Source organism: Schistocerca gregaria, chromosome 2 (assembly GCF_023897955.1).
Source record: "Schistocerca gregaria isolate iqSchGreg1 chromosome 2, iqSchGreg1.2, whole genome shotgun sequence".
NCBI classification, from domain to species: domain Eukaryota; kingdom Metazoa; phylum Arthropoda; class Insecta; order Orthoptera; family Acrididae; genus Schistocerca; species Schistocerca gregaria.
The window spans coordinates 1001402651-1001419078 of record NC_064921.1 but is presented as its reverse complement, the minus strand read 5'-3'; the positions used below and the strand labels follow the sequence as shown (position 1 = coordinate 1001419078).

The window sequence follows — 16428 nt, the reverse complement described above, 5'->3', positions numbered from 1 at the left end:
GATGCTAACTGACAGAGAACAGGAAGGAGTGACATGTCTTGACAGTCGGCTTCATCCAGACAGTAAATGCAGCTATCAACGAATGCACATTAATAGAAAACAGTTTCCGAGGGAACATAATTGTAATGAACAATTGGAGACGCATCTCTCTCAAAACACCGTATTTACCACAGAATACACACCGAGGTGACAGGAGTAATGGGATATCGATATGCATAGATACAGATGACGTTAGTGTCGCGTACACAAGGTACAAAAGGGCAGTGTGGTGGTGCCCCTGTCGCATTTACTCAGTTAATTCATGTGGAAAGGTTTCCAACGTGATCATGGCTATACGACTGGAGTTAACACACTTTAAATGCGGAATGATAGTGGTAGCTAGACCCATGGGACATTCCATTTCGGAAATCGTTAGGAAATTCAATATTCTAAGATTTTCAGTGCCAAGAGTGTGCCGAGAATACCAGATTTCAGGCGTTACCTCTCACCACGGACATCGCAGTCACCAACGTACTTTTTCAACGACCGAGAGCAGTGGCGTCTGCCCAGAGTTGTCAGTGCTAACGAAGCAACAGTGCGTGAAAGAACCACAGAAATCATTGTAGGACGGACGACGAACGTATCCGGTAGCACAATGCGGCGAATTTGGTGTTAACGGGCTATGGCAGCAGACGACAACTGCGGGAGCCTTTGCCAACAGTACGACATCGCCTGCAGAGCCTCTCCTGGGCTCGTGACCATATCGATTAGACTCCTGCCGACAGGAAAAGAGTGGCTTGGTCAGTTTGTAAGAGGTGACGTTAGAACTCGAATGTGGCGCAGACTCCACGAAGCCATGGATCCAAATAGTCAACAAGAGACTGTGCAAGCTAGTGGTGGCTCCATAAAGGTGTGGGGTGTCTTTACGTGAAATGGACTGTGTCCTCTGGTTCAGCTGAACCGATCATTGACTATAAATGGTTTTGTTCGGCTACTTGGAGACAATATGCAGCCATTAATAGACTTTATGTTCCCAAATAAAAATGTATCTTTTATGGATGACAGTGCTCCATGTCATGAGGTCATAATTGCTCGCGATTGGCTTGAAGAGCATTCTGGAACATCTGAGCGGATAATTTGCTCACCATAATCGCCAGACATAAATCACATAGAAAATTTATGGGACATAATCGAGAGGTTAGTTCGTGCACAAAATCTTGCACCGGCAACTCTTCCACAATTATGGACGGCTTTAGAGACAGTATGACTCAGTATTGCAGCAGGGGACTTGCAACAACTTGTTGAGTCCATGCCACTTCGAGTTGCTGCACTGCGCCGGGAAAAAGGATGTCCGACACGATATTAGAAGGCATCCCATGACTTTTGTCACCTCAGTGTGTAAAGGACATTTGGAGACGGGACACTCGCAAAATGCCACAGGTCACAACGCCATGTTAGGCTGTCCATCTTCCAAACAAACAGATATTGGACATTAATTGACTGAAGCCATAGAGTGTGGCTTGCCGAGTTGCTATTATGCCTCTTGTCAAGCGATGAAAGGCTACGAGTCCAACGAGCCCAATGAAGTGCTTAAGGTCACCGTGAAATGGAGCAGGATGCTTACTTTAACATTCTCGATGAGCAAATGTTGCACTTTCTTCTACATCTTCATGATGAGTTGTTGTTGTTGTTGTTGTTGTTGTCTTCAGTCCTGAGACTGGTTTGATGCAGCTCTCCATGCTACTCTATCCTGTGCAAGCATCTTCATCTCCCAGTACCTACTGCAACCCACATCCTTTTGAATTTGCTTGGTGTATCCATCTCTTAGTCTCCCTCTACGATTTTTACTCTCCACGCTGCCCTCCAATACTAAATTGGTGATCCCTTGGTGCCTCAGAACATGTCCTACCAACCGATCCCTTCTTCTGGTCAAGTTGTGCCACAAACTTCTCTTCTCCCCAATCCTATTCAATACTTCCTCATTAGTTATGTGATCTACCCATCTAACCTTCAGCATTCTTCTGTAGCACCACATTTCGAAAGCTTCTATTCTCTTCTTGTCCAAACAATTTATCGTCCATGTTTCACTTCCATACATTGCTACACTCCATACAAATACTTTCAGAAAAGACCTCGTGACAAATCTGTACTCAATGTTAACAAATTTCTCTTCTTCAGAAACGCTTTCCTTGCCGTTGCCGGTCTACATTTTATACCCTCTCTACTTCGACCATCATCAGTTATTTTGCTCCCCAAATAGCAAAACTCCTTTACTACTTTAAGTGTCTCATTTCCTAATCTAATTCCCTCAGCATCACCCAACTTAATTCGACTGCATTCCATTATCCCCGTTTTGCTTTTGTTGATGTTCATCTTATATACTCCTCTTAAGACACTGTCCATTCCATTCAACTGCTCTTCCAAGTCCTTTGCTTTCTCTGACAGAATTACAATGTCATCGGCGAACCTCAAAGTTTTTATTTCTTCTCCATGGATTTTAATACCTACTCCGAATTTTTCTTTGGTTTCCTTTACTGCTTGCTCAATATACAGATTGAATAACATCGGGGAGAGGCTACAACCCTGTCTTACTCCCTTCCCAACCACTGCTTCCCTTTCATGTCCCTCGACTCTTATGACTGCCATCTGGTTTCTGTACAAATTGTAAATAGCCTTTCGCTCCCTGTATTTAACTCCTGCCACCTTTAGAATTTGAAAGAGAATATTCCAGTCAACATTGTCAAAAGCGTTCTCTAAGTCTACAAATGCTAGAAACGTAGGTTTGGCTTTCCTTAATCTTTCTTCTAAGACAAGTCGTAAGGTAGGTATTGCCTCACGTGTTCCAGTATTTCTACGGAATCCAAACTGATATTCCCCGAGGTCGGCGTCTACTAGTTTTTCCATTCGTCTGTAAAGAATTCGTGTTAGTATTTTGCAGCTATGGCTTATTAAACTGATTCATGATGAGTGTACTGTGGAAATTCGTGTCTACCAATAGAAGACTAACCATGATGACAGGGCTACACACATACACTGCTAGTTTGATGAACGCTCAGGACCTCTATTGCCCTCAACTGACTTGCTAAACCATCCGATTTCGCAGAATATGTCTAGAGATGAGCGTAACTTCTTCTCTAATAGTTGCTGTGGCCTGGTTACAGCAGGTACGCGGGACTACCTCAACCAATAACATATAGCAATTATGTAAACGTTTCTATGACAACGTCTCACTGTTTTCAATGCTCTGTAGACGGCTACTGTTTCGTCCCGCAGCCGTTAACGCTTCGTTGTTGAAAGCTGGCAACTGTATTGCGACCTGTCAGAAATCTTCTTAGAATACTTAGACTGTAGGGGTATTCGGAATATAGGATGTAACTTTGAATTCAGCATTCCCACAGTATGGTATCTGATCAGCACTGGCATATTGAAGAAATTTTTAGACTCTACTTATCGTCGAAATGGCTAGAGGTGGTGTCATACAGTACTAGCGCCTTGTCCTCCAGGAGTGACTAATTCTTAGTCCATTGTGCTTGTATCTAGTAAATCATTGCGGTGTACGTGCTACTCTGAGATGAAGAGATTAATAAGAGATGAAATCGTGACGGCTCATTCCAAATCACTGAGAACGATAGCCATAAAGAACGAAATATGGCTGCGACGCTAGGGAGTGAAGCGTGAAGAAGCACGAATTGTGCTTTTGGGCCGGCGACCTGGTTACTGTGCGGGCGGCAGTTAGGACCTCGGCTAGCGGTTACGGGAGGGGCGGCCTGGCCGGTTCTCACTGTGGCGGCTTGCGGCGCCGTGCACGGGGCAGGGCGCCGACGCGGGGGCGGCGGCGGCGGCGGCGGCGGCGGCTGCGGGGGCGGCGCAGACGCTGCGGCGGTGGCAGACGCAGCGACAGCTGTGGGGGCGGCTGAGGCGGCACTCACCCTTCTCGAGGGGCGCGCGCTTGTACTTCTCCAGCCGCTTCACCGCGATGGCCTCGAGGCGCACCCTGGCCGCTGGGTACTCCTTCAGCACGTCCCACATGTCCTTCTTGCTCAGCACGAACAGGTCGCTGTAGCCCACCGACCGGACCGACGCCGTCCGCCGGTTGCCTGCCGCACAGAAACAAGACAGTGACAGCGGTTCGCAGACGCCGCAACGTTTGCAAATGTGACCCGGTGTATTCTGTCTCTGAAGCGACACTGTACAACTTTGCCACAACACGACAATAGCCATAAAGTTTTAATTATAACTCCGACATAATGAGTATACGTATTTATTTTTTACGAACTTCCAGCATGCTGGAATTCCTGCGCGTCAGCTACTTCTGTTAACCAGTATGACCAAAAACCAGTCCAAAGTTGCAAATTTCGCTTTTCTTTATTCACTCGATGATTCGTTTCGGGCCGGAAGTCATTCTCAAATCATCGTAACATAGTCAAAAATGATATTTTTGAAAATGCAAAAAACATGTCAAAATGTGCAAACGAACAGATAAAGTGCACACAGACAAAGAAAAGTGAAATTTGCAGCTCTGGACCGGTTTTTAGTTGTACTAATTGTTTTTTGTTTCTTCGCACACATATATATATCTGCAATTTTGGTACACATTGAAATCCGTGCCGTCACATTAGCGTACGACACGCCGCTAGACGAACGAAAACATAATGGCGTAACCGATCCCCACATTATCAATGGGCTCAAGATTACAACTTTATAACTACTGCTCGTAAAATCTGTCGCCTTTCTTTAAAATGGCTTATTCTGGCTTTTATATAAATTTCCTTCTTCCTCTTACATCTACACCTACATGACTTCTCTGCAATTCATATTTAAGTGCTTGGCAGAGAGTTCATCCAACCACAATCATACTATCTCTCTGCCATTCCACTCCCGAACAGCACGCGGGAAAAACGAACACCTAAACCTTTCTGTTCGAGCTCTTATTTTCTTATTTTATTTTGATGATCATTCCTACCTATGTAGGTTGTACTCAACAAAATATCTTCGCATTCGGAAGAGAAAGTTGGTGACTGAAATTCGTAAAAAGATCTCGCCGCGACGAAAAACGTCTTTGCTTTAATGACTTCGATCCCAACTCGCGTATCATATCTGCCACACTCTCTCCCCTATTACGTCATAATACAAAACGAGCTGCCCTTTTTTTGCACCCTTTCGATGTCCTCCGTCAGTCCCACCTGGTAAGGATCCCACACCGCGCAGCAGTATTCTAACAGAGAACGAACGAGTGTAGTGTAAGCTGTCTCTTTAGTGGAATTGTTGCATCTTCTAAGTGTCCTGCCAATGAAACGCAACCTTTGGCTCGCCTTCCCGACAATATTATCTATGTGGTCCTTCCAACTGAAGTTCTTCGTAATTTTAACACTCAGGTACTTAGTTGAATTGACAGCCTTGAGAATTGTACTATTTATCGAGTAATCGCATTCCAACGGATCTCTTTTGGAACTCGTGTGGATCACATCACACTTTTCTTTATTTATTGTCAAGTGCCACCTGCCACACCATACAGCAATATTTTCTAAATCGCTTTGCAACTGATACTGGTTTTCGGATGACCTTACTAGACGGTAAATTACACCATAATCTGCGAACAAACTAAGAGAACTGCTCAGATTGTCACCCAGGTCATTTATATAGATCAGGAACAGCAGAGGTCCCAGGACGACTCCCTGGGGAACACCTGATATCACTTCAGTTTTACTCGATGATTTGCCGTCTATTACTACGAACTGCGACCTTCCTGACAGGAAATCACGAATCCAGTCGCACAACTGAGACGATACCCCGTAGGCCCGCAGCTTGATTAGAAGTCGCTTGTGAGGAACGGTCTCAAAAGCTTTCCGGAAATCTAGAAATACGGAATCAACTTGAGATCCCCTGTTGATAGCGGCCATTACTTCGAGCGAATAAAGAGCTAGCTGCGTTGCACAAGAACGATGTTTTCTGAAACCATGCTGATTACGTATCAATAGATCGTTCCCTTCGAGGTGATTCATAATGTTTGAATACAGTATATGCTCCGAAAACCCTACCGCAAACCGACGTCAATGATATAGGTCTGTAGTTCGATGGATTACTCCTACTATCCTTCTTAAACACTGATGCCACATTCGCAATTTTCCTATCTGTAGGTACAGATCTATCGGTGAGCGAGCGGTTGTATATGATTTCTAAGTAGGAAGCTATTGTATCAGCGTAATCTGAAAGGAACCTAATCGGTATACAATCTGGACCTGAAGACTTGCCCGTTTCAAGCGATCTGAGTTGCTTCGCAAACCCCTAAGGTATCTACTTCTAAGAAACTCATGCTAGCAGCTGTTCGTGTTTCAAATTCTGGAATATTCCATTTGTCTTCCATGGTGAAGGAATTTCGGAAAACAGCGTTCAATAACTTCGCTTTAGCGGCACAGTCGTCGGTAACAGTACCATCGGCACCGTGCAGCGAAGGTATTGACTGCGTCTTGCCGCTTGTGTACTTTACATACGACCAGAATTTCTTCGCATTTTCTACCATATTTCGAGACAATGTTTCGTTGTGGAACCTATTAAAGGCATCTCGCATTGAAGTCCGTGCCAAATTTCGCGCGTCTGTAAATTTTAGCCAATCTTTGGGATTTCGCGTTCTTCCGAACTTCGCATGCTTTTTCCGTTGCCTGTGCAACAGCGTTCGGATCTGTTTTGTGTACCATGGGGGATCAGTTCCATCTCCTACCAGTTTATGAGATATGAATCTCGCAATTACTGTTGCTACTATATCTTTGAATTTGAGCCACATCTCGTCTACATTTACATAGTCAGTTCGGAAGGAATGGAGATTGTCTCTTAGGATGGCTTCTAGTGACACTTTATCCGCTTTTTTAAATAAAATTATTTTGCGTTTGTTTCTGGTGGATTTGGAAGAAACGGTATTGAGCCTAGCTACAACGACCTTGTGATCACTAATCTCTGTATCAGTCTCTATTAGGTCTGGATTGTTTGTGGCTAAGAGGTCAAGTGTGTTTTCGCAACCATTTACAATTGGCGTGAGTTCGTGGAAAGCATTTAGGACAATCTCGGAAGATGTTTTCTGCCTACCACCGGTTCTGAACTAGTATTTTTGCCAACATATCGATGGAAGGTTGAAGTCCCCACCGACTATAACCGTATGAGTGGGGTATTTATTTGTTACGAGACTCAAATTTTCTCTGAACTGTTCAGCAACTATATCATCGGAGTCTGGGGGTCGCTAGAAGGAGCCAATTATTAACTTAGTTCAGCTGTTAAGTATAACCTCCACCCATACCAATTCGCACGGAGTATCTACTTCGACTTCACTACAACATAAACCACTACTGATAGACACAAACACTCCACCACCAATTCTGCCTAATCTATCTTTCCTGAACGCCGTCCGGGACTTCGTAAAAATTTCTGCTGAACTTATTTCAGGCTTTAGCCAGCTTTCTGTACCCATAATGATTTCAGCTTCTGTGCTTTCTATTAGCGATGGAAGCTCAGGGATTTTCCCAGCACAACTACAACAATTTACAACTACAATTCCGACTATTCCATGATCCAAGCACGTCCTGTATTTGCCATGCACCCTTTGAGGTTGCAGCCCACCCCGTACTTTCCCAATGCCTTCTAACCTAAAAAACCGCCCAGTCCACCCCACACAGCCTCCGCTAACTGTGTAGCCGCCAGCTGAGTGTAGTGAACTCCTGACCTATTCAGCGGAACCCGAAACCCCACCACCCTATGGCGCAAGTCAAGGAATCTGCAGCCAATACGGTCGCAAAACCATCTGAGCCTCTCATTCAGACCCAACACCCCGCTCTGCACCAAAGGTCCGCAGTCGGTTCTGTCAACGATGCTGAAGATGGTGAGCTCTGCCTTCATCTCGTAAGCAAGACCGGCAGCCTTCACCAAGTCAGATAGCACCTGGAATTTCCTTAGATCCACAGCGACACACGTCATTAGTGCCGACATGTGCCACCACCTGCAGCTGGCAGTACCCTGCGCTCTTCATGGCATCCGGAAGGACCCTTTCCACATCAGGAATGACTCCACCCGGAATGCACACGGAGTGCATAATGGATTTCTTCCCCTCCTTAGCCGCCATATCCCATTACGCTCCTAACATTGGAGCTCCCAACTACCAATAAGCATGCGAGTTTAATTACCTTAGTCATCCATGGCTTCCTTTTTTTAAATAGACTTTCTGGTTAACTTTTTACGATAGCAACTTTCAAATATTGATACAAATTTACTATGGAACAAATTAAATTTCACATTAGCATCTCTCTATGTACGAGAGCTATTCGGAAAGTAAGGTCCGATCGCTCGCGAAATGGAAACCACAATCAATTTCAAAAATGTTTTATTTGAAACAGTTGGCTTCATCTTCGAGCTACTTCTCTAGATAATCTCCTCTCCAACTTAGACATTTAAAGTAACGTTGTACCAAATTTTCCATATTCTCATCATAGAAGGCAGCTGTCTGTGCTTTCTACTACTTCTCTATGCCGGTCTACAGTTTGCTGTCTGTGCCAGAACGTTGTCTTCGTAGGCAGCGGTTCATCTGAGCAGAGATGAACGTCAGAGGAAGACAAGTCTGGGCTATATGGTGTGTGATCAAAAATTCTCTTTCCTGACATTTCTTAGGTTAGTAGAGGTAGCTGTGGGGGGAGGGGGGGGAGAGGTGGGTGTTTACCAGTGTGTGAGAGGTTAGTTAATTGATCAATTTAGCTAAGTAGTCAATCAAATTGATAAGAGTGAGATGGGGCCTATTCCAGTAACTCAGACCTGAAAGCGTACCTGTAGCAGCGAGGGGGGAGGGGGGTTGGGGGAGGGGCAGGGGGGACAATAGGATAAGTGCCCGTCTATCAGAAGTCAATGGGGTGACATGGAAAACTACTTAACAGAACAATCGATTAACTGCTGTCAATCAAAGTAGAACAGTAGGCTTGCCCTTAGTGCATACCTGCCCGTCATGAAGGCAACCCATGCTAACAAAATGTACTGGCGTCTGCTTTGCCCTACAACTTGGGCACACATACCTGGTGGAAAACACCATTTTGTAGCCATATTTATGTGCTCACCCTGTGCTCAGAACTGAAAAAAGCAACGGAGGTAACATTAAGAGTGCAACGGCAAATCCACTGTTAAATGCAGAGGAGAGAGCAGATAGGTGGAAAGAATACATTGAAAGCCTCTATGAGGGGGAAGATTTGTCTGATGTGATAGAAGAAGAAACAGGAGTCGATTTAGAAGAGATAGGGGATCCAGTATTAGAATCGGAATTTAAAAGAGCTTTGGAGGACTTACGGTCAAATAAGGCGGAAGGGATAGATAACATTCCATCAGAATTTCTAAAATCATTAGGGGAAATGTCAACAAAACAACTATTCACGTTGGTGTGTAGAATATATGAGTCTGGCGACATAGCACCTGACTTTCGGAAAAGCATCATCCACACAAATCCGAAGACGGCAAGAGCTGACAAGTGCGAAAATTATCGCACAATCAGCTTAACAGCTCATGCATCGAAGCTGCTTACAAGAATAATATACAGAAGAATGGAAAAGAAAATTGAAAATGCGCTAGGTGGCGATCAGTTTGGGTTTAGGAAAAGTAAAGGCACGAGAGAGGCAATTCTGACGTTACGGCTAATAATGGAAGCAAGGCTAAAGAAAAATCAAGACACGTTCATAGGATTTGTCGACCTGGAAAAAGCGTTCGACAATATAAAATAGTGCAAGCTGTTCAAGATTCTGAAAAAAGTAGGGGTAAGCTATAGGGAGAGACGGGTCATATACAATATGTACAAAAACCAAGAGGGAATAATAAGTGTGGACGATCAAGAACGAAGTGCTCGTATTAAGAAGGGAGTAAGACAAGGCTGTAGCCTTTCGCCCGTACTCTTCAATCTGTACATCGAGGAAGCAATGATGGAAATAAAAGAAAGATTCAGGAGTGGAATTAAAATACAAGGTGAAAGGATATCAATGATACGATTCGCTGATGACATTGCTATCCTGAGTGAAAGTGAAGAAGAATTAAATGATCTGCTGAACGGAATGAACAGTCTAATGAGTACACAGTGTGGTTTGAGAGTAAATCGGAGAAAGACGAAGGTAATGAGGAGTAGTAGAAATGAGAACAGTGAGAAACTTAACATCATGATTGATGGTCACGAAGTCGATGAAGTTAAGGAATTCTGGATGCTACCTAGGCAGTAAAATAACCAATGACGGACGGAGCAAGGAGGACATCAAAAGAAGACTCGCTATGGCAAAAAAGGCATTTTTGGCCAAGAGAAGTCTACTAATATCAAATACCGGTCTTAATTTGAGGAAGAAATTTCTGATGATGTACGTCTGGAGTACAGCATTGTATGGTAGTGAAACATGGACTGTGGGAAAACCGGAAGAGAAGAGAGTCGAAGCATTTGAGATGTGGTGCTATAGACGAATGTTGAAAATTAGGTGGACTGATAAGGTAAGGAATGAGGAGGTTCTACGCAGAATCGGAGAGGAAAGGAATATGTGGAAAACACTGATAAGGAGAAGGGACAGGATGATAGGACATCTGCTAAGACACGAGGGAATGACTTCCATGGTACTAGAGGGAGCTGTAGAGGGCAAAAACTGTAGATGAAACAGAGGTTGGAATACGTCAAGCAAATAATTGAGGACGTAGGTTGCAAGTGCTACTCTGAGATGAAGAGGTTAGCACAGGAAAGGAATTCGTGACGGGCCGCATCAAACCAGTCAGTAGACTGATGACAAAAAAAAAACCTAATCCCACAACACCTCCTGTAGCTTAATCATAAAACAATATGTCCTGTTGTCATTAAAAGCCCACACATGTATGAATGACCCTGCCTCAGGCTTTCACATATTTAGCCAGCTTCAGTAAGAGTAGTTTGAACCCACCGTATTCTACAGTTGGAGTTGGTCATGCACTTTAGCACCAAACGGTGTAATTATCGATCTCTTTATCCGAATGAACTGCATCTCTGAGAGGATGTGGTGGCAGAGGACAAAAATTCCAAAAATGTAAAACGTTGCGTGAAACGAAATGATGAGTGGAAAAATGGGCCATCACAGCAGCCCGTTTACCTAGATTCGGAAAGCGTGCTACAAAATTAAGGATTGCAAATTCTTGCATATAAGTGATTACGTGTAAGTGAAAAGTCGGAATAAACTCTGTAGACACGGAGAAAATAGAAGCTTTTTGAATATGTCGCTACTAAAATACACTGAAGGTTGGATCGATAGAGACAGTAAATGATGTCGAATTATTGAATCTGAATGGGAAATAAAGGGCTTTATTAACTTTGTCTACTTCTACATATGTATACACACTTCCAAGCCACCATACGGTGCCTGGTAGAGGGTGCCTTGTACCATTATTAGTCATTTCGTTTCCTCTTCCACTCACAAACAGAGCGAGTGAAAAACTACTGCCTACATGACTCAATAAGAACACTAATTTATCTTATATTTTCTTCATGGTCTTTATGCGACATGTTCGTTCTGCGGTCAATTTCAACTTCCGGTGTAACAAAAGATTTTAGCTGCGGAACGTAAAATAACCAGTTTCTCCGTTAGTAGAGCCAGAGGAAGCACATTCCGACTGTGGCCCAAACGCTGGTATTATACCTGCATACATGCAGCACCAGCTGTTTTACGGCGTGGCACGTTTCTGCATCCAGCATACTGCTGTGTTAACTTATTATGGCCACGGAGCGCTACAAACTTACAAAGAATAATTAATTTAGTGTTAGAGTGAAATGCGTATGGTAAAAATTGTAGATCGAGACCAGTAAGTTCGTTCAAATGGATAAAGTATTTGCTTAAATAGGTATTTTTTTTATACATGTTTGATGCCTTATGATGTGAACCACTAGCTTCAAAAATAGTGCTTACATGCAAATACGAAACATAACACCATCGAAAAACAAGTCTGTTTAACGTATTAGAAAATATAAAACTTCTGAGGATGATTTGCGAACAACCAAAAGTAGTTACCAGCTTTTCTATTGTATGTCAGTATGTTTATACGTGCGGTCTGCCGTTGTTCCTCTGCTCTAATTTATAGTAATACTACCAGTCCATTAAAGTGGTAATATTCCCGGGACAAAATTACATTCGTTTTTTTTTCTCAGCGGATACCATACGTTATTTGGGATGCATGCGAATTTCATGTTTGCTCGCTTTTAGCAAAAACCCTCAAAATTTCAGCACTATTTTCAGTATTTTGTTTATACTGTACCTCGAAAACTATGCATTCTTAGAACGTGACCACGATGTACATAATTAAAGTAGATAGAATTTACTATAAAATTCACTAATCAGGTTTGAATTTATTACGTGCACTATCGGCACTAGAGTGCGCTAAAATCAACGACCTTTTTGCCCTTCTGCTAAAACGCCAAAAATGCATATTCGCACCTCCTACAACTTGGAAAATATACATGTTATCAGCCAGACCCCCGACACCAAGTGAAAGTTCATTAAATTACCTGCAAGAGACGTCTGTTAAATTCTGTTTTTCGATGAGGGGGCAGGGAGAAAAGACAAAATTATGAAAAGTATCTTCCGCTTTCTACAGCCAAACGATCCCTCCCATCTGTTTATCTCTCACCGGCGCTACACTTTCGGTGTATTACGCTTAAAGGACGTTGTTTCGAATGAACTATTGGGAAGCATGTCTGACAAAAACATAAGAAAATTATGTTTACAACGTATTACGTACATGACACAGAATAGAAAGATGAATATGAAATCTGTAAATGTGTCATGATATGAGTGATTGTCGATCGCAGAATTGGGTCACCACTTCCAGTAGGTTCTCTATCTGGAAAAGACAGGTGACTTACTATATAGTCAGTCTTATGGGTGCTCATAACATAATGATTTTTGTAAGTTACTCGCTAATAATAAAACTGGTGAATATGCGGCCCGAGGTGTTGCCTACGATGTTCTACAAAGTTCTAGGAGTTGTAAAGAGTGGTTAGCAAATAAAGTTTTGACTGGGAAGCCACGCCTGTAAATGTACCGTTGGGACGTAAAATAAGTTTGAATACCAGATCACTATCAAATCTCCCGCTCCATGCCACGCACACAAACTGAGAAAAGGGCACCCTCGTCAATCCCTGTTGTATTGCGGAATCACATACCGTTTTTTCCGAGTTCAGCAACGCCTGCCAGAAAATACTTCATTCGCAACTCGGAAGATTGACCATGGTGATCCACACAATACAAAATCCCTTTCGTTACTGGAGCCGGAGGGGCACATTTTTCGTTTACATAAAGTCAGTATGCAGTCCGGCAGTAATGAAAGGAAGAGCAGAACAAGGCCAGAATACACGTAATATTTACCAGAAAAAATTAAATTGTTCCATCAGAACGTTATGGTCTGAAGAGCAAGGTTGATGAGTTTCTTGTTTGCCTAGAAAATATGGAATATTGTGAACTGACAGATGTTTTGTGCCTCTCTGAACACCATGTGACCATTGGAATGGAGGAGTTAAATATCAGCAGCATAATTTTCGTGCAGAGTCAACATGAAAGAAGGAGTTGCAACATGTGAAAAAACGGGACAATAAGTCAAAAATATTGGAAAAATAGTTTTATCTATATCTAAACCACGTAATACTTGCTTCTGAGTTGATACCGCAGAATACGACTCTGGTAATTGTTACAGCGTACATGCTCTTCTAGGAACCTTTCAGCTATTTATCAGAAATCTAGGTACATTATTGAGCTACCTGTCAAACAAGATGCAACAGTTATTATTATCTGGAGATTTCTATGTAGATTTCTGAGAAGCTATAGACAGGGAAAATGAAATGGAATAATTATTTGGACTTTTTACACTAATTTCAGTTGTCAGTTTTCCAATTTCTGTGGAGCAAGGTAATGGGACACTGTTTTGTAAAACTGTTTTGGACAATGCTCAAGCTGAAATTGTAACCAATTGTTATCTGATTATCTGATCATGATGCAAAATTAATGGAAATAAACAGTATTTCATGTTACTACCATTAGGGGGGGCTCATACGGATCAGTGAGGGTTATTAATGAGAGCAAGATACCACATTATATGAGTAAATTAAAAGAAGTGTATGGGATGAGGTACATACAGAAAGAGATGCTGATGTCTAATTCAATTTATTTTGTAGTCAATTTGTGTCAATATTTGAAAGTTGTTTCCGTAAAACGTTATCCAGAATAGCCATTAAAAAAATGTATGCCATGTATAACCAAGGGACCTGAACTTTTATGTAAGAGGAAGAGGGAAATTTATATAAAGGCCAGAGCAAGTCATGATTTGATATTACTTGCACAATACACAAGATACTGTAATATATTTTGGAAAACCATGAAAATATCAAAAAGTGTGTGTATCCTAAAAGAAATACATAATGCTGATAATAAGAGTAAAACTATTGTCAAATGGGAGACAAGATGGCCAGTCAGTGTATAAGACACTATAAAACGAAACTAAATAGCAATGTTCCGAATAATAATTTACAAGCTGCCAGTAGTTTGAACACTGTCTTTCTAAATGTGACAGCAAAAATTCGCTTCAAGAAGCAAGAGAATATATTAAAAGTGGCATTCCACAAAACTGTAAGCAAACAGAAGTAGCACCAACATCCTTAACTGAAATGAATGAATTTAGAAAAACACAGAAAAACAAAAACTCATATGGTGTAGATGGAATTCTAAACAGAATACTGAAACGTTTTTCTAATATAATAAGTTATGTCCCTAGTGATATACAATGTAGCAATGTGAAAGGGAATGGTTTCACAAATTGTGGAACACCCTCATAAGAAAGGTGTCAAGAAAACTTAAATAATTATCATCCAATCTCCTTAGTGACATCTTTTTCCAAAATATTAAAAAAAGTGCATAAGAATAATCTCACATGTAAGGAGAAACAATATGTTTAGCATATCTCAGTTTAGATTCCAGATGGTTTGCTCGACTGAAAATGCTATCTTTTATTCGCTCACAGTATCGGAGTTGGATGTTTTGTTTTCTTTCCAAGTATTTGATTGTATAGTTAATATTATACACACAGAGAAACTCATGTTTTACGGAAATGATGGCATTTGAGCAACTGACTTGAATCATACTTAACAAACAGAATGCAAAACATTGTGATAAATAATTGAAAAAATGTTGGGAGGACAGAAAATTTTGATGAGGACGGCGAAATCTCAAACGGTGTCCCACATGGTTCAATTCTGTATCTATTCCTATTCCTTATACAGTACATGTTAATGACTATTCACTGCACATTCAACGAAGAAAATTGATACTTTATGCAGACAGTACTAGAGTTACAACAAATCTCGTTAGCGAGAAGCGCCAGCCGTGGTGTCCGAGAGGTTCTAGGCGCTACAGTCTGGACCGCTACAGTCACAGGTTCGAATCCTGCCTCGGGCATGGATGTGTGTGATGTCCTTAGGTTAGTTAGGTTTAAGTTGTTCTAAGATCTAGGGGACTGATGAGCTCAGAAGTTAAGTTCCATAGTGCTCAGAGTCATTTGAAGCATTTTTAGAGAGAAGACCACAGAAGAGATTGATAATGAATTAAATTTTTTCAAAAATTTTAGTTTCCATGAAAATGGAATCTCCAAGAATCATACCAACATCTGATGTAGCACGTGCTCCGGAGTTAGTAAATAGGATATAACGCTCCATATTTTTGGGTCTACATATTGATGAAGACTTGAACTGGAAAAGGCACATACTGAGCTCCTCAAACAATATTAAGTTCAACCACTTTTGCTCTGCATATAACTGATAATCATGGTAGCAGACGGATCAACCTTGTGACATATTTTACATGTTTATACTCATTAATGGCTTACGGAAGAATTTTCTGGGGTAACTTAACACTTAGAAAGAAAGTACTGAGTGCGCAAAAGTGACTAGCGAGATTAGTATTTGATGCTGAACCACAACCGACCTTTAAGTACATTTAAACTGCACCGTCACAGTACATACAATCACTAATGAAGTTCATCGTAAATAATCTGTCACAATTTAAGAATAACAGTGATATCTATTCCTAAAGCACTAAAGGAAAAATATATCTGTGTTACCTTTGACTAAAGCAGCTAAAGGCTGAGAAAGGCATTCAATATGCAGCAACAAAAGATTTTTGATTATTTGCCTAATAGCATAAAATGTCTGACAGGTAGCAAAGCAGGTTTCAAATATAACATAAAATGATTTATCCTGGAGAATTACCTCTATTACATGGACTAATTTCTACTTAAAAACTTGTTTTTAACTGCAGCTGCATGGGTAAGTCCAAACATGAATGTGATTATTAATATATATATATATATATATATATATATATATATATATATATATATATATATATATATATGCTGTAAACTGACTTATTCCTCGTCATTTTGATAAAAAAAATG

At 41.5% G+C, this 16428-nt stretch overlaps 1 protein-coding gene across 1 annotated transcript in view; it reads right to left on the bottom strand.

The window, feature by feature from the left end:
- The window catches only part of LOC126336082 (potassium/sodium hyperpolarization-activated cyclic nucleotide-gated channel 1), a 1174950-nt gene that overhangs the window by 61658 nt on the left and 1096864 nt on the right, over nt 1-16428 (bottom strand). The window contains exon 11 of the mRNA XM_049999562.1: nt 3909-4076. Coding sequence (XP_049855519.1) covers nt 3909-4076 — 168 coding nt within the window. The remainder of the gene's footprint in view (nt 1-3908; nt 4077-16428) is intronic.